General features: G+C 34.9%; 1 protein-coding gene across 3 annotated transcripts in view; it reads right to left on the reverse strand.

The window, feature by feature from the left end:
* Nucleotides 1-21,221, reverse strand: part of LOC113505864 (axoneme-associated protein mst101(2)-like) — a 149,910-nt gene that overhangs the window by 2,149 nt on the left and 126,540 nt on the right. For 2 of the 3 annotated variants that reach the window (XM_026888706.1, XM_026888708.1), the window contains 11 exons: nucleotides 17,325-17,720; nucleotides 16,617-17,126; nucleotides 5,172-5,278; nucleotides 4,662-4,794; nucleotides 4,327-4,431; nucleotides 3,858-4,027; nucleotides 3,313-3,523; nucleotides 2,511-2,720; nucleotides 2,079-2,315; nucleotides 1,731-1,916; nucleotides 821-1,351 (listed from right to left, as the gene is read on the reverse strand). In XM_026888706.1, coding sequence (XP_026744507.1) covers nucleotides 821-1,351; nucleotides 1,731-1,916; nucleotides 2,079-2,315; nucleotides 2,511-2,720; nucleotides 3,313-3,523; nucleotides 3,858-4,027; nucleotides 4,327-4,431; nucleotides 4,662-4,794; nucleotides 5,172-5,278; nucleotides 16,617-17,126; nucleotides 17,325-17,720 — 2,796 coding nt within the window. The remainder of the gene's footprint in view (nucleotides 1-820; nucleotides 1,352-1,730; nucleotides 1,917-2,078; nucleotides 2,316-2,510; nucleotides 2,721-3,312; nucleotides 3,524-3,857; nucleotides 4,028-4,326; nucleotides 4,432-4,661; nucleotides 4,795-5,171; nucleotides 5,279-16,616; nucleotides 17,127-17,324; nucleotides 17,721-21,221) is intronic. The other variant, XM_026888707.1, reaches the window with a different exon arrangement.

Consider the following 21,221-nt stretch of genomic DNA (forward strand, 5'->3'; position numbering starts at 1 on the left):
GCCTGTTGGTTTAGTGGTTAGCGACCCTGACTGCTATACCGGAGGTCGTGGGTTCGATTCCCGCTCAGGACAAATGTAGTGTGATGAGCATGGTCATTTGTACTGGTGTCTGGGTGTAATCTATAATATGTATGTATTTAGAAATATATAAGTAAGTTTATCAGTTGTCTGGTTACCATAACACAAGCTCTGCTTAGCTTGGGATCAGACAACCGTGTGTGAGTTACAAGTGTACAAGTCAATGTTTACACCTTGCAGCGGATACTATAATTAATTAATCATTCTTTCTACTTGTAAGTTTTATTATTTATTTATTTTCTAATATTGTGAAGGACTCGTAAAAAGATTAGAGCGAATACGGTTCTAGGTAGGTAAATTTTTATAGGTGGCTTAGGGGTCCTTATAGTGTGTCTATTAGGTAACAACTATTTGGAACATTTCTTATTATATTCTTTTTTATACCTATTTTTGTTCAATGTTAAGGTCGTATAGTAACCATTTGGCCGGTCGTTAAATTATAGCCCTGTATAATAATATTCGAAACAAAGACTAGTTTTCATGATAATGCCAGTTTCTCTTTTTTTATATCTATGTAGATGCTATTTCAAATGTTATTAGACAAAGAGAATAATTGAAATCGTCAAAACCAGGTCACCATAGTTATTAGATAATTAAGGATATCGACCGCGACCATTATTATTAGATTGACATGGTTTAAAACACATTAGTATAATCAAACATTCATTATCTAATGCAGTTACTTATTTAGTCACATTGAAATGGAATAATAATAGGGTAAAAGGGCCTATACCATACTGACCTCTGTATCAGTCTTAGCATCAGCATCCCCTATGGACCTTACGAGCTCCTTCGAGATAGCCATTAAGAGGTAATTTGTAATTTTCGCTTTGGTTTCAGCAGTTACTTCTCTACCGTGGTTCAAATGGATTTCGTTGCACAGTCTGGTGAGGTCGTCATCCACAGTGTTATGCACGCGTTCAAACAGATCTTCAATCAGCTGACCGACCAGCTGGCTGCGCATCGACGGACACGAGCAACGAGACTCTGACGTTATATAACTCATGCTGTGGTGCATTCTCCCATAATCTGCCTTCTTTGGTACCGCCGTGTAAACGGAATAGCCCTCGTCAATATATTCAGTTCTATCCGGCTTCAGTTCAACGCGAGACGCGTGGAATGACTGTCGCATGGTTTCGCTCCTTAATTCTTCGAGTTCTTCTGTTTTGATGGACAGCTCATGGCTGAGAGTTTTTATCTTCTCGTCACATTTCCGTTTGCACTGTGTTAAAGCTTTCTGTGTCAAAGCTAGCTGCTTTTCCAGAGATTCGACCTGAGAACACATTTCTTCTTAAAACTTCTTCCAAGGCTTCCATGCATATTTACACGTCACAACCACGGTACGGAGCATGCACTGTTCGTGAGCCGAGCTTTCGGAATCATTGAATAGGTGTCAAGGCAACATGCATTTTGCGTTAGTAAAGCGGTAAACATTGAAAGCGTTATTAAGTGCATACCATAGCAACTACACATATATCTACATTACAAAGCTAAAACTAATTAAAAAATACATACTAAAGTCAAGCTACTTCTACTGTTACTGTTAAATATATCCAAATCCAATTAAATGAATTAGGTATGTAACCATCACATTTAGATTGTCCATGTCAAATCATTAATTTAAGGAACAAGCGTTAAGTCCCAGCACATACCTCCTCCTTCAACTCGCTGTTAGTTACTTCTAAGTCTTGGTTGTTCTTGCAGCACCGCGTCAGTTCCCGTCTGATGGACTCCATATCTCCAAGGAAGGTCAATTCGGTCTTTTTCGTCGTCTCTTTAACACTCTTCAAATCGGTGTCCAACTGTTTGTTTATTTTGCGCAGTTGTTCGATCTCCTTCTGTGATGTAAAAATAGAAGGTTAAATTATTATTTAGTAAAATTCACTTCTGATGGTTTTTTGTGCTCATTAATGAGCTTTTGGGTAAATGTGTCGGAGTAAAATGGTTACACACTGATAACACTTGATAAAGTACAGAAATATGAACGGAGCAATAAATACCTTGAACTTAGCATCAAGGGCCTTAAAAGCGCCTTCTGATTTCTTCGCTTCGGCGTCTGCCTTAGCGAACATGGCATGTAGACTGGCATTCTGGTCTTTAAGGGCTTTGTTGTCCCTTTCCGATTTTTCCAAAGATATACGCATTGCGGATTCCGAGTCTTGAACTTCTCGTAATTTCTTCTTAACTGGCTCGACATGTTTCTTCCATTGATCACGTTCGGATTCTAGTTTCTGGACCTGAATCAATGACATAATATAATATAATCAAAGTTAAGTACCGTTAAAGATTAAGTACAGGATAAGAAAAAAAAAAGGTCGTGGCTTGTCTTTTTTATCAATTTTGCAAACTACGACGAATAACTTAAAAAAATACATCATTTGGAAACTAAATATACTGTAATATTTTAGTTTAAGTTAGCAAACTGATCTTACTTTTCCCCTGAGCGAGGACTGAATAGTCTGCGACTCCTGGATCCTCTTCTTGTAGCCGCCCTCCATCTCTGCCCACATGTCATCAGCTTGTGTCAACATCTCCAGGTAGGCAGCCTCTCTTCTCTCCAACTCTGCTACTCTGTTCTTTAGCTCTTGCTCGCTAATTAAAAGCGCTCGGATTTTTGTGCCCATCGACGGATCCGCTGGTTGCTGTAGTACAAAAAAAAAATTAAGCTACGAATTCTAAATAGTTAAGTGGTAGTAGTAGTAATGGAACGTTACCGTTATTTCTTATCTTTTCCGCATAATGGCCTAACCACTGCCAAGGTAAGAGAGTAAGTATCGGTATGATTGTCTAGCAATGTCTATGTGAGAATATATTACAGAGACGTGATAACTTTTCATCTATAATTGTAGACCTGTCTCACAGAAGACAAGAAAGCGAGACAAGACTTATCTGTTACGATGAAAAGTAAAACTCGATCAAGATTTCATTAAAACTATCGTCATGGTTAAAGACTTAATGTGTTCCGTACATTGTTACAACGCTCTACTTCGCACAAGTATGTGTGACACTAAACGTTTTCGAAGAAATTGTGTTATTTACACTATTTAGGGTATTATAACAATGTTACATCAACTCCATCATGCGCGACGCTTAATTGCTGCTATGCTCCAAAAGTGTCTGTCATTTGTTGTTGGTACGTAACTATTTACCATAGATGTGGTAGGTCATTAAAATGCTTGCTTTGATGTAAAATTATATGAAGAATGTCAAGTCATTATTTTATATTATTTTTACCTTTCCAGCTTCTGTATCTCTTCGAAGCTGTGACTCTAATTCTGTGATCCTCTCTTCTATAACCTCCTTCTTGCTTTCTGCTCCGCAGAGGGCAGCTGATATCTGTCTTTTTGTAGTTTCTAACTCTTCCTGCAATTCCTTTATTCTCATCTCGAGTTTGCTCTTTACTTCTGCTGCTTGACTCTCTACATTCTGCTTTTCAGCTATTAACCTGAGATTAGATAGATAGTGTATAGTATTTTCCTATTTAGTATATCAATTTCTAGTCTTTTAGTCAACAATTACAGAAATAATTTCAAAATGAATAACCAAAATGAAAGATTGTTCTAAGAATGGTTATTTTTCTAAATAGATAGAAGTAGGCCCAGGTGGTCTTCTTCTGATTTAGATGGTTTGATCAACATATTGAGCCTATCGCGATCTACCACTTCGAGACAGTATCCCATAAATGTTGTCTGATGTAATCACCACATCAAAATGGACTCTACTCAAAGTAACTTTTATCAAATACTGAAGTTTACGAAGGAAAAAACCTTGGTACTAACATTAGGACTTGTTTCTCCAGCTGCTGTGTATTGGGTGGCGCGGCAGTGAGGATATCGTTATATGCGACGAGTGCGCCGCACTTACTGGACTGATGGCTGTCCGCGCGGATCTGAGCGATCGCAGTGCGCGTCGACTCGCTATAGCCACCCATACGGTTCATTAGAGCCTTCTGAAAAAAACAATAAAAATGTTAGAGAGTGTTCCATGTAGAAAAAACTTCAGTTTTAATGTCGGTTTACTTGAAGCCACTATAAGTATGGATAAAACACACCAAAATTATCGGAGATAAAATTCTTGTAACCATTTATGTTCATAAATGTTCACTCAATATTAATGAAAGTCCAATTATTTATTAAAGGTATTGTAGTCTGACATGTTCAAGAAATACTATAGGATCTTAGTAAACACTGAGTATGATGACAGTACCTACAGATCTTAAACCTGGTCATATGGAAGGGATGTATGTACCTTTTTAACGCTGGTTAAATCGGCGCCCACGGCCTGAACAACATTCCACGCTATCAATGCCGGAACTGCTTTTTCCAGCTTCTGTAATCTTGTCTTCAATTCCATCTGGAAAAATTAATAGAATGACAGATAATAAAAAAAAATCAAGCTACAAAAATATACAAAATGTTTTTATTAAAGTTTGTATGTGTTTCTACTATTTCATATCATAACTCTATGGTTTTAGTTGTCTTTGAGTGCCGTTTGTAAAACACATCAATTTTGTGCGGGGTTTAATAAAAAAATCACAGAACTTCAGACCAGACTCAATAAAAATAATAATATACTTTTTTTACCTCTTTAGTCTTCAATGTACACTCTCTGTTGGTCAGTTCTGCCATCAGGCGCTCGGCTTGCGCCCGCGAGCATTCCCTCTGCTCCGTCATGTCTCTCAGTTGAGCCGAACAAAGCTCATAGTCCATCTCAAGCCTGAAAGTACGATAATTTATAAAATTCATCACCCATTCATACCCGTCTAATTTTGCGGACATCGGAAAAGGGTCTAATATGAATTCTTTAAAAAAAACTTGAAGAACATCACAAGCGTGGTCATAATAATATTTTTCCATTTCGCTGACGTTTAAAGTAGTTTTAATTTCTTCAAATCTTTGATTTAAATTTTTGAATAATAAAAGTACCTAGTTAAGTCACAACGAAAAATACAAAAACAAACTACGGAATTATAATTCAGTATTGTTTTGAATTCATTTTATCTGTACAAGCCAACTGGTCCGAATCATCTAATCGCAGTAGGAAAACTACCGATAAGCGACTTCAATTTACATTTATTCAATCGAGTTACTTACTGCTGCCAATGTAAACGGGTGTCATTTTCGATTTCTTCTAGTTCACAGCAATCTTCTTCTAACCTTTCGTACTTATCTTGTAGATCAGAAAGTTGCGATTCGAGTTCCTAAAACAAGAGTGCCATTAAAATTGGTATTTATTAAATTATCCTTATCCTTACATATTATAAAACAAAGTCCCCTGCCGCGTCTGTCTGTCTGTCTGTCTGTCTGTTCGCGATAAACTAGAAAAGTACTGAACGGATTTTTATGCGGTTTTCAACGATAGATAGAGCAATTCTTGAGGAAGGTTTTAGTGTATAATAAGTTTAGGTTTTGTGTAAACTGACGATATTACAGCGATATTAGTTAAACATGTCGGAAAAAATTAAGCCATTCGAGAGCTTTCATCGAGAACGCTGCCAAAACCTTTTGAGTTACAACAAAACAATGTATGGCGGGTTTGTACCTCTTTAATAGATCTACAAAAAAGTCCGCGGTGGTATATGTCTATCTTCCAAGGATAACCCACAATAACCATTTTTATGTGTTTTCTTAATACAGTAAAATTATTGGTTACTTACGAACATCTTTTTAACAATACAGTATTAATCCTTATCCAAATAAATAATTTAGATATATTATGCATGTAATGTAGAACAAAATTGCCTTTTACACTACGCCAAAAATGTTAATAGGTAATGAGTTATCGTAATATGAAAATCTCCGCGCGAGAAATTAAAAATCGATGAAACGTAGCGAAGATATCGTTGGCATCTATATACTAATTGTACTATATATATACTAATTACTATGTATATACTATGTATGTACTAATTGTTTGTTTGAACGCGCTAATCTCAGAAACTACTGGTTCAAATTGAAAAAATATTTTTGTGTTGAATATAACATTAATCGAGGGAGGTTTTAGGCTTTATGTATATCATCACGCTGCGACCAATAGGAGCGAAGAAAAAGTCATAACTTATATCTTCTAACCACGCAGACGAAGTCGCGGGCAACAGCTATCCTTCCTTATCCTTACATCCTTATCCTTATCCTTACATATTATAAAACAAAGTCCCCTGCCGCGTCTGTCTGTCTGTCTGTCTGTCTGTTCGCGATAAACTAGAAAAGTACTGAACGGATTTTTATGCGGTTTTCAACGATAGATAGAGCAATTCTTGAGGAAGGTTTTAGTGTATAATAAGTTTAGGTTTTGTGTAAACTGACGATATTACAGCGATATTAGTTAAACATGTCGGAAAAAATTAAGCCATTCGAGAGCTTTCATCGAGAACGCTGCCAAAACCTTTTGAGTTACAACAAAACAATGTATGGCGGGTTTGTACCTCTTTAATAGATCTACAAAAAAGTCCGCGGTGGTATATGTCTATCTTCCAAGGATAACCCACAATAACCATTTTTATGTGTTTTCTTAATACAGTAAAATTATTGGTTACTTACGAACCTCTTTTTAACAATACAGTATTAATCCTTATCCAAATAAATAATTTAGATATATTATGCATGTAATGTAGAACAAAATTGCCTTTTACACTACGCCAAAAATGTTAATAGGTAATGAGTTATCGTAATATGAAAATCTCCGCGCGAGAAATTAAAAATCGATGAAACGTAGCGAAGATATCGTTGGCATCTATATACTAATTGTACTATATATATACTAATTACTATGTATATACTATGTATGTACTAATTGTTTGTTTGAACGCGCTAATCTCAGAAACTACTGGTTCAAATTGAAAAAATATTTTTGTGTTGAATATAACATTAATCGAGGGAGGTTTTAGGCTTTATGTATATCATCACGCTGCGACCAATAGGAGCGAAGAAAAAGTCATAACTTATATCTTCTAACCACGCAGACGAAGTCGCGGGCAACAGCTATCCTTCCTTATCCTTACATCCTTATCCTTATCCTTACATATTATAAAACAAAGTCCCCTGCCGCGTCTGTCTGTCTGTCTGTCTGTCTGTTCGCGATAAACTAGAAAAGTACTGAACGGATTTTTATGCGGTTTTCAACGATAGATAGAGCAATTCTTGAGGAAGGTTTTAGTGTATAATAAGTTTAGGTTTTGTGTAAACTGACGATATTACAGCGATATTAGTTAAACATGTCGGAAAAAATTAAGCCATTCGAGAGCTTTCATCGAGAACGCTGCCAAAACCTTTTGAGTTACAACAAAACAATGTATGGCGGGTTTGTACCTCTTTAATAGATCTACAAAAAAGTCCGCGGTGGTATATGTCTATCTTCCAAGGATAACCCACAATAACCATTTTTATGTGTTTTCTTAATACAGTAAAATTATTGGTTACTTACGAACCTCTTTTTAACAATACAGTATTAATCCTTATCCAAATAAATAATTTAGATATATTATGCATGTAATGTAGAACAAAATTGCCTTTTACACTACGCCAAAAATGTTAATAGGTAATGAGTTATCGTAATATGAAAATCTCCGCGCGAGAAATTAAAAATCGATGAAACGTAGCGAAGATATCGTTGGCATCTATATACTAATTGTACTATATATATACTAATTACTATGTATATACTATGTATGTACTAATTGTTTGTTTGAACGCGCTAATCTCAGAAACTACTGGTTCAAATTGAAAAAATATTTTTGTGTTGAATATAACATTAATCGAGGGAGGTTTTAGGCTTTATGTATATCATCACGCTGCGACCAATAGGAGCGAAGAAAAAGTCATAACTTATATCTTCTAACCACGCAGACGAAGTCGCGGGCAACAGCTATCCTTCCTTATCCTTACATCCTTATCCTTACATATTATAAAACAAAGTCCCCTGCCGCGTCTGTCTGTCTGTCTGTCTGTCTGTTCGCGATAAACTAGAAAAGTACTGAACGGATTTTTATGCGGTTTTCAACGATAGATAGAGCAATTCTTGAGGAAGGTTTTAGTGTATAATAAGTTTAGGTTTTGTGTAAACTGACGATATTACAGCGATATTAGTTAAACATGTCGGAAAAAATTAAGCCATTCGAGAGCTTTCATCGAGAACGCTGCCAAAACCTTTTGAGTTACAACAAAACAATGTATGGCGGGTTTGTACCTCTTTAATAGATCTACAAAAAAGTCCGCGGTGGTATATGTCTATCTTCCAAGGATAACCCACAATAACCATTTTTATGTGTTTTCTTAATACAGTAAAATTATTGGTTACTTACGAACCTCTTTTTAACAATACAGTATTAATCCTTATCCAAATAAATAATTTAGATATATTATGCATGTAATGTAGAACAAAATTGCCTTTTACACTACGCCAAAAATGTTAATAGGTAATGAGTTATCGTAATATGAAAATCTCCGCGCGAGAAATTAAAAATCGATGAAACGTAGCGAAGATATCGTTGGCATCTATATACTAATTGTACTATATATATACTAATTACTATGTATATACTATGTATGTACTAATTGTTTGTTTGATTGTTTGTTTGAACGCGCTAATCTCAGAAACTACTGGTTCAAATTGAAAAAATATTTTTGTGTTGAATATAACATTAATCGAGGGAGGTTTTAGGCTTTATGTATATCATCACGCTGCGACCAATAGGAGCGAAGAAAAAGTCATAACTTATATCTTCTAACCACGCAGACGAAGTCGCGGGCAACAGCTATCCTTCCTTATCCTTACATCCTTATCCTTATCCTTACATATTATAAAACAAAGTCCCCTGCCGCGTCTGTCTGTCTGTCTGTCTGTCTGTTCGCGATAAACTAGAAAAGTACTGAACGGATTTTTATGCGGTTTTCAACGATAGATAGAGCAATTCTTGAGGAAGGTTTTAGTGTATAATAAGTTTAGGTTTTGTGTAAACTGACGATATTACAGCGATATTAGTTAAACATGTCGGAAAAAATTAAGCCATTCGAGAGCTTTCATCGAGAACGCTGCCAAAACCTTTTGAGTTACAACAAAACAATGTATGGCGGGTTTGTACCTCTTTAATAGATCTACAAAAAAGTCCGCGGTGGTATATGTCTATCTTCCAAGGATAACCCACAATAACCATTTTTATGTGTTTTCTTAATACAGTAAAATTATTGGTTACTTACGAACCTCTTTTTAACAATACAGTATTAATCCTTATCCAAATAAATAATTTAGATATATTATGCATGTAATGTAGAACAAAATTGCCTTTTACACTACGCCAAAAATGTTAATAGGTAATGAGTTATCGTAATATGAAAATCTCCGCGCGAGAAATTAAAAATCGATGAAACGTAGCGAAGATATCGTTGGCATCTATATACTAATTGTACTATATATATACTAATTACTATGTATATACTATGTATGTACTAATTGTTTGTTTGAACGCGCTAATCTCAGAAACTACTGGTTCAAATTGAAAAAATATTTTTGTGTTGAATATAACATTAATCGAGGGAGGTTTTAGGCTTTATGTATATCATCACGCTGCGACCAATAGGAGCGAAGAAAAAGTCATAACTTATATCTTCTAACCACGCAGACGAAGTCGCGGGCAACAGCTATCCTTCCTTATCCTTACATCCTTATCCTTATCCTTACATATTATAAAACAAAGTCCCCTGCCGCGTCTGTCTGTCTGTCTGTCTGTCTGTTCGCGATAAACTAGAAAAGTACTGAACGGATTTTTATGCGGTTTTCAACGATAGATAGAGCAATTCTTGAGGAAGGTTTTAGTGTATAATAAGTTTAGGTTTTGTGTAAACTGACGATATTACAGCGATATTAGTTAAACATGTCGGAAAAAATTAAGCCATTCGAGAGCTTTCATCGAGAACGCTGCCAAAACCTTTTGAGTTACAACAAAACAATGTATGGCGGGTTTGTACCTCTTTAATAGATCTACAAAAAAGTCCGCGGTGGTATATGTCTATCTTCCAAGGATAACCCACAATAACCATTTTTATGTGTTTTCTTAATACAGTAAAATTATTGGTTACTTACGAACCTCTTTTTAACAATACAGTATTAATCCTTATCCAAATAAATAATTTAGATATATTATGCATGTAATGTAGAACAAAATTGCCTTTTACACTACGCCAAAAATGTTAATAGGTAATGAGTTATCGTAATATGAAAATCTCCGCGCGAGAAATTAAAAATCGATGAAACGTAGCGAAGATATCGTTGGCATCTATATACTAATTGTACTATATATATACTAATTATTAGTATCCTTACATATTATAAAACAAAGTCCCCTGCCGCGTCTGTCTGTCTGTCTGTCTGTCTGTTCGCGATAAACTAGAAAAGTACTGAACGGATTTTTATGCGGTTTTCAACGATAGATAGAGCAATTCTTGAGGAAGGTTTTAGTGTATAATAAGTTTAGGTTTTGTGTAAACTGACGATATTACAGCGATATTAGTTAAACATGTCGGAAAAAATTAAGCCATTCGAGAGCTTTCATCGAGAACGCTGCCAAAACCTTTTGAGTTACAACAAAACAATGTATGGCGGGTTTGTACCTCTTTAATAGATCTACAAAAAAGTCCGCGGTGGTATATGTCTATCTTCCAAGGATAACCCACAATAACCATTTTTATGTGTTTTCTTAATACAGTAAAATTATTGGTTACTTACGAACATCTTTTTAACAATACAGTATTAATCCTTATCCAAATAAATAATTTAGATATATTATGCATGTAATGTAGAACAAAATTGCCTTTTACACTACGCCAAAAATGTTAATAGGTAATGAGTTATCGTAATATGAAAATCTCCGCGCGAGAAATTAAAAATCGATGAAACGTAGCGAAGATATCGTTGGCATCTATATACTAATTGTACTATATATATACTAATTACTATGTATATACTATGTATGTACTAATTGTTTGTTTGAACGCGCTAATCTCAGAAACTACTGGTTCAAATTGAAAAAATATTTTTGTGTTGAATATAACATTAATCGAGGGAGGTTTTAGGCTTTATGTATATCATCACGCTGCGACCAATAGGAGCGAAGAAAAAGTCATAACTTATATCTTCTAACCACGCAGACGAAGTCGCGGGCAACAGCTATCCTTACATATCCTTATCCTTACATCCTTATCCTTACATATTATAAAACAAAGTCCCTCGCCGCGTCTGTCTGTCTGTCTGTTCGCGATAAACTAGAAAAGTACTGAACGGATTTTTATGCGGTTTTCAACGATAGATAGAGCAATTCTTGAGGAAGGTTTTAGTGTATAATAAGTTTAGGTTTTGTGTAAACTGACGATATTACAGCGATATTAGTTAAACATGTCGGAAAAAATTAAGCCATTCGAGAGCTTTCATCGAGAACGCTGCCAAAACCTTTTGAGTTACAACAAAACAATGTATGGCGGGTTTGTACCTCTTTAATAGATCTACAAAAAAGTCCGCGGTGGTATATGTCTATCTTCCAAGGATAACCCACAATAACCATTTTTATGTGTTTTCTTAATACAGTAAAATTATTGGTTACTTACGAACCTCTTTTTAACAATACAGTATTAATCCTTATCCAAATAAATAATTTAGATATATTATGCATGTAATGTAGAACAAAATTGCCTTTTACACTACGCCAAAAATGTTAATAGGTAATGAGTTATCGTAATATGAAAATCTCCGCGCGAGAAATTAAAAATCGATGAAACGTAGCGAAGATATCGTTGGCATCTATATACTAATTGTACTATATATATACTAATTACTATGTATATACTATGTATGTACTAATTGTTTGTTTGAACGCGCTAATCTCAGAAACTACTGGTTCAAATTGAAAAAATATTTTTGTGTTGAATATAACATTAATCGAGGGAGGTTTTAGGCTTTATGTATATCATCACGCTGCGACCAATAGGAGCGAAGAAAAAGTCATAACTTATATCTTCTAACCACGCAGACGAAGTCGCGGGCAACAGCTATCCTTCCTTATCCTTACATCCTTATCCTTATCCTTATCCTTACATATTATAAAACAAAGTCCCCTGCCGCGTCTGTCTGTCTGTCTGTCTGTCTGTTCGCGATAAACTAGAAAAGTACTGAACGGATTTTTATGCGGTTTTCAACGATAGATAGAGCAATTCTTGAGGAAGGTTTTAGTGTATAATAAGTTTAGGTTTTGTGTAAACTGACGATATTACAGCGATATTAGTTAAACATGTCGGAAAAAATTAAGCCATTCGAGAGCTTTCATCGAGAACGCTGCCAAAACCTTTTGAGTTACAACAAAACAATGTATGGCGGGTTTGTACCTCTTTAATAGATCTACAAAAAAGTCCGCGGTGGTATATGTCTATCTTCCAAGGATAACCCACAATAACCATTTTTATGTGTTTTCTTAATACAGTAAAATTATTGGTTACTTACGAACCTCTTTTTAACAATACAGTATTAATCCTTATCCAAATAAATAATTTAGATATATTATGCATGTAATGTAGAACAAAATTGCCTTTTACACTACGCCAAAAATGTTAATAGGTAATGAGTTATCGTAATATGAAAATCTCCGCGCGAGAAATTAAAAATCGATGAAACGTAGCGAAGATATCGTTGGCATCTATATACTAATTGTACTATATATATACTAATTACTATGTATATACTATGTATGTACTAATTGTTTGTTTGATTGTTTGTTTGAACGCGCTAATCTCAGAAACTACTGGTTCAAATTGAAAAAATATTTTTGTGTTGAATATAACATTAATCGAGGGAGGTTTTAGGCTTTATGTATATCATCACGCTGCGACCAATAGGAGCGAAGAAAAAGTCATAACTTATATCTTCTAACCACGCAGACGAAGTCGCGGGCAACAGCTATCCTTCCTTATCCTTACATCCTTATCCTTATCCTTATCCTTATCCTTACATATTATAAAACAAAGTCCCCTGCCGCGTCTGTCTGTCTGTCTGTCTGTCTGTTCGCGATAAACTAGAAAAGTACTGAACGGATTTTTATGCGGTTTTCAACGATAGATAGAGCAATTCTTGAGGAAGGTTTTAGTGTATAATAAGTTTAGGTTTTGTGTAAACTGACGATATTACAGCGATATTAGTTAAACATGTCGGAAAAAATTAAGCCATTCGAGAGCTTTCATCGAGAACGCTGCCAAAACCTTTTGAGTTACAACAAAACAATGTATGGCGGGTTTGTACCTCTTTAATAGATCTACAAAAAAGTCCGCGGTGGTATATGTCTATCTTCCAAGGATAACCCACAATAACCATTTTTATGTGTTTTCTTAATACAGTAAAATTATTGGTTACTTACGAACATCTTTTTAACAATACAGTATTAATCCTTATCCAAATAAATAATTTAGATATATTATGCATGTAATGTAGAACAAAATTGCCTTTTACACTACGCCAAAAATGTTAATAGGTAATGAGTTATCGTAATATGAAAATCTCCGCGCGAGAAATTAAAAATCGATGAAACGTAGCGAAGATATCGTTGGCATCTATATACTAATTGTACTATATATATACTAATTACTATGTATATACTATGTATGTACTAATTGTTTGTTTGAACGCGCTAATCTCAGAAACTACTGGTTCAAATTGAAAAAATATTTTTGTGTTGAATATAACATTAATCGAGGGAGGTTTTAGGCTTTATGTATATCATCACGCTGCGACCAATAGGAGCGAAGAAAAAGTCATAACTTATATCTTCTAACCACGCAGACGAAGTCGCGGGCAACAGCTATCCTTCCTTATCCTTACATCCTTATCCTTACATATTATAAAACAAAGTCCCCTGCCGCGTCTGTCTGTCTGTCTGTCTGTCTGTTCGCGATAAACTAGAAAAGTACTGAACGGATTTTTATGCGGTTTTCAACGATAGATAGAGCAATTCTTGAGGAAGGTTTTAGTGTATAATAAGTTTAGGTTTTGTGTAAACTGACGATATTACAGCGATATTAGTTAAACATGTCGGAAAAAATTAAGCCATTCGAGAGCTTTCATCGAGAACGCTGCCAAAACCTTTTGAGTTACAACAAAACAATGTATGGCGGGTTTGTACCTCTTTAATAGATCTACAAAAAAGTCCGCGGTGGTATATGTCTATCTTCCAAGGATAACCCACAATAACCATTTTTATGTGTTTTCTTAATACAGTAAAATTATTGGTTACTTACGAACCTCTTTTTAACAATACAGTATTAATCCTTATCCAAATAAATAATTTAGATATATTATGCATGTAATGTAGAACAAAATTGCCTTTTACACTACGCCAAAAATGTTAATAGGTAATGAGTTATCGTAATATGAAAATCTCCGCGCGAGAAATTAAAAATCGATGAAACGTAGCGAAGATATCGTTGGCATCTATATACTAATTGTACTATATATATACTAATTACTATGTATATACTATGTATGTACTAATTGTTTGTTTGAACGCGCTAATCTCAGAAACTACTGGTTCAAATTGAAAAAATATTTTTGTGTTGAATATAACATTAATCGAGGGAGGTTTTAGGCTTTATGTATATCATCACGCTGCGACCAATAGGAGCGAAGAAAAAGTCATAACTTATATCTTCTAACCACGCAGACGAAGTCGCGGGCAACAGCTATCCTTCCTTATCCTTACATCCTTATCCTTATCCTTATCCTTACATATTATAAAACAAAGTCCCCTGCCGCGTCTGTCTGTCTGTCTGTCTGTCTGTTCGCGATAAACTAGAAAAGTACTGAACGGATTTTTATGCGGTTTTCAACGATAGATAGAGCAATTCTTGAGGAAGGTTTTAGTGTATAATAAGTTTAGGTTTTGTGTAAACTGACGATATTACAGCGATATTAGTTAAACATGTCGGAAAAAATTAAGCCATTCGAGAGCTTTCATCGAGAACGCTGCCAAAACCTTTTGAGTTACAACAAAACAATGTATGGCGGGTTTGTACCTCTTTAATAGATCTACAAAAAAGTCCGCGGTGGTATATGTCTATCTTCCAAGGATAACCCACAATAACCATTTTTATGTGTTTTCTTAATACAGTAAAATTATTGGTTACTTACGAACCTCTTTTTAACAATACAGTATTAATCCTTATCCAAATAAATAATTTAGATATATTATGCATGTAATGTAGAACAAAATTGCCTTTTACACTACGCCAAAAATGTTAATAGGTAATGAGTTATCGTAATATGAAAATCTCCGCGCGAGAAATTAAAAATCGATGAAACGTAGCGAAGATATCGTTGGCATCTATATACTAATTGTACTATATATATACTAATTACTATGTATATACTATGTATGTACTAATTGTTTGTTTGAACGCGCTAATCTCAGAAACTACTGGTTCAAATTGAAAAAATATTTTTGTGTTGAATATAACATTAATCGAGGGAGGTTTTAGGCTTTATGTATATCATCACGCTGCGACCAATAGGAGCGAAGAAAAAGTCATAACTTATATCTTCTAACCACGCAGACGAAGTCGCGGGCAACAGCTATCCTTCCTTATCCTTACATCCTTATCCTTATCCTTACATATTATAAAACAAAGTCCCCTGCCGCGTCTGTCTGTCTGTCTGTCTGTCTGTTCGCGATAAACTAGAAAAGTACTGAACGGATTTTTATGCGGTTTTCAACGATAGATAGAGCAATTCTTGAGGAAGGTTTTAGTGTATAATAAGTTTAGGTTTTGTGTAAACTGACGATATTACAGCGATATTAGTTAAACATGTCGGAAAAAATTAAGCCATTCGAGAGCTTTCATCGAGAACGCTGCCAAAACCTTTTGAGTTACAACAAAACAATGTATGGCGGGTTTGTACCTCTTTAATAGATCTACAAAAAAGTCCGCGGTGGTATATGTCTATCTTCCAAGGATAACCCACAATAACCATTTTTATGTGTTTTCTTAATACAGTAAAATTATTGGTTACTTACGAACCTCTTTTTAACAATACAGTATTAATCCTTATCCAAATAAATAATTTAGATATATTATGCATGTAATGTAGAACAAAATTGCCTTTTACACTACGCCAAAAATGTTAATAGGTAATGAGTTATCGTAATATGAAAATCTCCGCGCGAGAAATTAAAAATCGATGAAACGTAGCGAAGATATCGTTGGCATCTATATACTAATTGTACTATATATATACTAATTACTATGTATATACTATGTATGTACTAATTGTTTGTTTGATTGTTTGTTTGAACGCGCTAATCTCAGAAACTACTGGTTCAAATTGAAAAAATATTTTTGTGTTGAATATACCATTAATCGAGGGAGGTTTTAGGCTATATGTATATCATCACGCTGCGACCAATAGGAGCGAAGAAAAAGTCATAACTTATATCTTCTAACCACGCAGACGAAGTCGCGGGCAACAGCTAGTTTAAGATAAATCTAGATTTTGTTTGTCTACTGCTTTGTTACCTGTATTCTATTTTCAAGAAGGAACTCTTTCTGCAATCTTTGTGCAAGCTTTGCCTCTTTAACGTCTTGTGCCGCTTCGTATATCGAGATCTTTCCCTCCAAAAACTTAAGCCTCCTTTCGTAATACTGCTTGTGTTTCTTCCCCAACTTCACGCACCTGCACTCCAGGCCGTCTCCATCCTCTTTAGTACTTAAAGTCCTATTCCTAACACCTTGCCTCTCTAGTTTCTCTCTTATACTATTCAGTCGTTGTATTTCGGTGTTTAATTCACCGCCGCATTCAAAACTTTCGTTAACGTCAGTTTGGGTACACTTTGATTCTGTTTCGACACCTTCAAAGATGCCACTTTCTTGCAGAACATTGTTCGGTTTCCGTTCTTCGCTGCAAAGACTCTCTAAGGACTCGCATTTGTACCCTTTCTGTTGATACGGAGTTACAGTTGCGATTGCCTTTTGAGTTTTGTCTGGGTCTTGTTTGAATCTGAGGTCACATATTTTCCTTGGTTTTGCCTGAAAAGGGATATTAATTTAGAAGTTACGCCAAAATATGAACTGACCACTGCGGTTGACATCTGACAGTTAGAGACAATCTAGAACTATGTTTTAGTTGCAAATTATATACTTAGATTAGCAGATTAGCAAACTCTTTAGTAATTAAAGCGTACCGACTAAGAAGATTATAAATTCCCTGTATGAATTTGTACTAACCTGATAGCATTCATCTTCACTAATAGAACTGCTCCAAGCTTGCAAGTTATATAGTAGCATCAGAACTTGTTCCAAGCAGGCCCTGTCCTCAGCCGACGCCGCGTTCAAGATCATCTGTTCCAAATGCTCTTTGACTGGGTTGCTCCTTAAAGAATCACTGGTCGCCTCGGAGTTCTTGTCTAGAATGTCTGCCAGGACCTGGGCCCTGGCGAAGTCTTCTTTGAAGTCATCATGCGGCGTGCCCAGATGTCGACGAGGGTTGCAGGGACTACTGGGGGCGTGGGGGGATTTGTATCCGGAATCCATTCGTTTGAGTTCCGGTGACGCGGAATCTTTGATACGGGATCCTGGAGACACGCAACCCGAATCCGAGTCTGTAAGTGTGTCTCTAGCACCCTGAAAAATAAATACAACATATAATTAGTACTAGTTACGTAATAATAATTAAATTGATCCCAATGACGCGTAACAAACGTTTATTCACGACACTTCACATACTTTTTCAGACTGAATGTTTACGAACCTTGCAAGAGTCACGAAAGTATTCAATTAATGTTAGCAAGAAGGTTACACGGCATTACGTATTCTTTTCGAAACAACAATTGCTTCACAACACGTTAAAATAAAAACAAGATATAGAATAGGCGCCAAAAATCCGTCTGAACGGTTTGCTTAATTGGACAGTAGTGGGTTAAGCCGGCCGGAGAGGCTTGACGATACTGCAGTAGGCGTTGACAAATATACCAGTGTAACATTTTTTCTTCTGATATAGATTGAGTATGTTGTAGAATGTTGTTACTATAATAGGCGACCATTTGTCGTGCGGAACGCAATAAACTAAGACGGAGTTATGACGAGTTTTGTTTCCTTCTTGACTGTCCTTTTGTTAGTCTGTAAGTCATTCTAAATGAATAGTTATTGTGGTGTAGACTTACTTAACACGAAAATTGTTGTTATACCAAGTAATAACTGCGTACGGGCCAGTAGGAAACTCATCAATTAATGATTCTTTTAAAATTCTAGAATTTATATTACAGTAATATCGTAAAGGCGGCCTAATTTTGTAAATGTGTTTTTTTTACTCTGTCACAACGCGAAAATGTGATTGAATGACTTTTTGGAACCGCGCAAATAGAGTCTTTAAAATGACTATAACATTTTAAAAGTGCCTGGAAAACGGCCTTTTGAAATAAAAACTTTCTTGTTTTTAAAAAGATAGACTGTTTTGGTGATATTTTATACACATAAGAGAGAAATATTTTTATTGCATCTATATCGGGCGTTCACGCGGGTGCAGCCGCGGGATAAAGCAATTAGGACAGTAAAAAATTCATTTTCAAAAGTAGGTCAATATTGTAATAAATTATTTTTGTTATTAATATTTTTTTTATTATTGTTAAAGTAAGTTGAATGTTACAATTAATTATAAAATGTAATGGTATGCTGAGTCAGATTAAGATGGAAAAATAAGGATATATTGCAACACCCCATTAAATCACAGGGTATATCTAGCCACAGTTAACTTCGAGTGTGTTTTTCACTACTTCAACAAACTCTTTTTATTTTCCTATTATTGATTATACTTACTTTACTTCAAGAAATGGATTGTGCAAGCTCACCTCAAATAACAAGACGCTACCGAAGCTGACAAATGCGAACATCGCGAGAGTCCGCGTAAAGCGTAAAATTGTTTCATAATTACTGCCGTTATTATATTAGAGTTAACGAAGCGGTCTGGGCATGTTTATAGTGATTAGCTGGTTATTGATGGTCCATTACTTTAGATCTGCAGACCGTATCAGACTTTGTGAACGATAACGGAGATTTGGAAAATTGTCTTGCTGTGGTAAATCATTGTTTATAATTGTTGTGCTCTAGAACTCACCAGTAGCTGCTAATAGGCGAACCACTACCAAATGGACGTAATATGTATATTATGTGACTCTACAAATAATGAATGAATCAATTTTGAGAAAACAACTTGATACTTTGAAAATCTGTGAGGATCTATGTTCTAGTGTTGTATCTATTTTATTACTTGAGATATTCGAGGTCATGAGTACGTAAGTCTAAAAAAGATTGATCATACGAAACTGGTTGCATTTCCATACATATGAGCTATTAAAAACCTAGTTTCCACAAACTACTTTTCTTCACCTTTGGTTGGTCACTTTTCAATATGTAAATACATTAGCGCATTTCATTTAATACAGACTTTTAGAAATTTAGTTATGGATTTATAAAAAACCGGATTGAATTCTATTCAGCATTTTTTAAGGTTAATCAGTCAGTTTAGACGAACGTAGACATATTTGAGAGAAAAGCTACAAGCGACATAGATTGTAATAGGTACAGTTACTACAGATCATAAACTTTGATATCGGATTCTATTGAAAAACAATATAAAACGGTTGTATTGTTAAAGCAAAATCAGTATTCTGGTGTGTTAGAACATGGTTAGCACAATCTTAGTTCCATCGTGAAACATAGCTGGTGATATATCCGTATATTAAACTCAATTACCTACACTTGGTTATTTTAACAGTTATGTTTCCATACAAACAGAATACGGACACTTGTAATTAAACTTCGTAATAATCTTTTTACTGCGATTGGTACCGATAGTAACCAAAGGCCCCGGATATGAACAACAACCTCTAAATAATATGTTGCGCGTTTATACAGACTTACATACGTATAGACATAGAAACGTTGTTTATATCAGTGTCTAGTGGCAAACGGTACTAACAAAGGAACTTAAAGAATTTTCTCAGTTGTCTACTGTCACGAAAAAATGACTTTTGCAATTCTTATGGATAGTTTCGTAGTTTGATTCCAACAGAAGCAATAAGCATAAAATTGTAATGAATTGGCCTTTTTAAGGAATTTAGAAAATATTTACAAAATTAGTGAATAATTTAAATAAATTAATATAGGACTAAAATCGTAGAAATTTAGTCTTTTGCCATGATAGTTGCAATAATACTTAGTTTATAACACATTCCTTACTTCCATGCATTCTTTTCAATATACGTAAGTGATGTTTTATTTAGTACCTATCATGAGTAAGTACATCGATGTGAGTGACGTAATTCAATAGCCCGAACGCCATCCGGCCACCATAGAAGTAACAAAACCGTTAATAATGATCAATGGTGTTTCCGTTAACACCATAACTTATATTTCAAGCATAAGCCTTCGTCTTTCATTGTTGAGCCGTAGTTCAAAGGAGATTGTGTGTGGTCGGGGGTCAAGGGTACCGGTAATCAATGTCAGCTGGGAAAGTATTAGAGATCGTGCCATTATAATGAATTATAGAGTTGTAATGTAACGGTTCATTGATTTACACGTGTTGGGAACATCAAATGTTTTTGTTTACTAGCATGTTTCTGTGCTATAAAGATTGGTAGGTACATTTTTGATCATTTCTTTAAAATAAAATTCAATAATATTTATTGAAGATTTTTAAATAGAGTTGTTATACGATATATTCAAAAAGGTAAACAGTCAAAGAATTCATACTTATAAAGTCGTCTCAAGTGCATTAAGCGAGATGAACAATGCACGGGAAATTCTCTCATAAAAAACAATAACAGTGGCAACTGCTTGACACGCTTACAAAACGTCAAATTAAAACCTTATCAGGATAAAACTGAGCTGAACTTGAGGTTAAGAACACTATAAAGTTGTTGGAAAAATACAACAATAATTCACACAATACTTAACCTTCACATTAGTTACGTACTTACCTATCTCAGTCCAAAAATGTACCTTACCAAGGTTTTACCACACGGATTTAAAAAAACTACTTAGTTTTTACAATATATACTAGACAAATTTAACACAACCACTTCTTAACGCGAGTTATGTATTATTATAAAGTTCGTGAATAAATAT

This window comes from Trichoplusia ni, chromosome 27 (assembly GCF_003590095.1).
Source record: "Trichoplusia ni isolate ovarian cell line Hi5 chromosome 27, tn1, whole genome shotgun sequence".
In the NCBI taxonomy this organism is placed as follows: domain Eukaryota; kingdom Metazoa; phylum Arthropoda; class Insecta; order Lepidoptera; family Noctuidae; genus Trichoplusia; species Trichoplusia ni.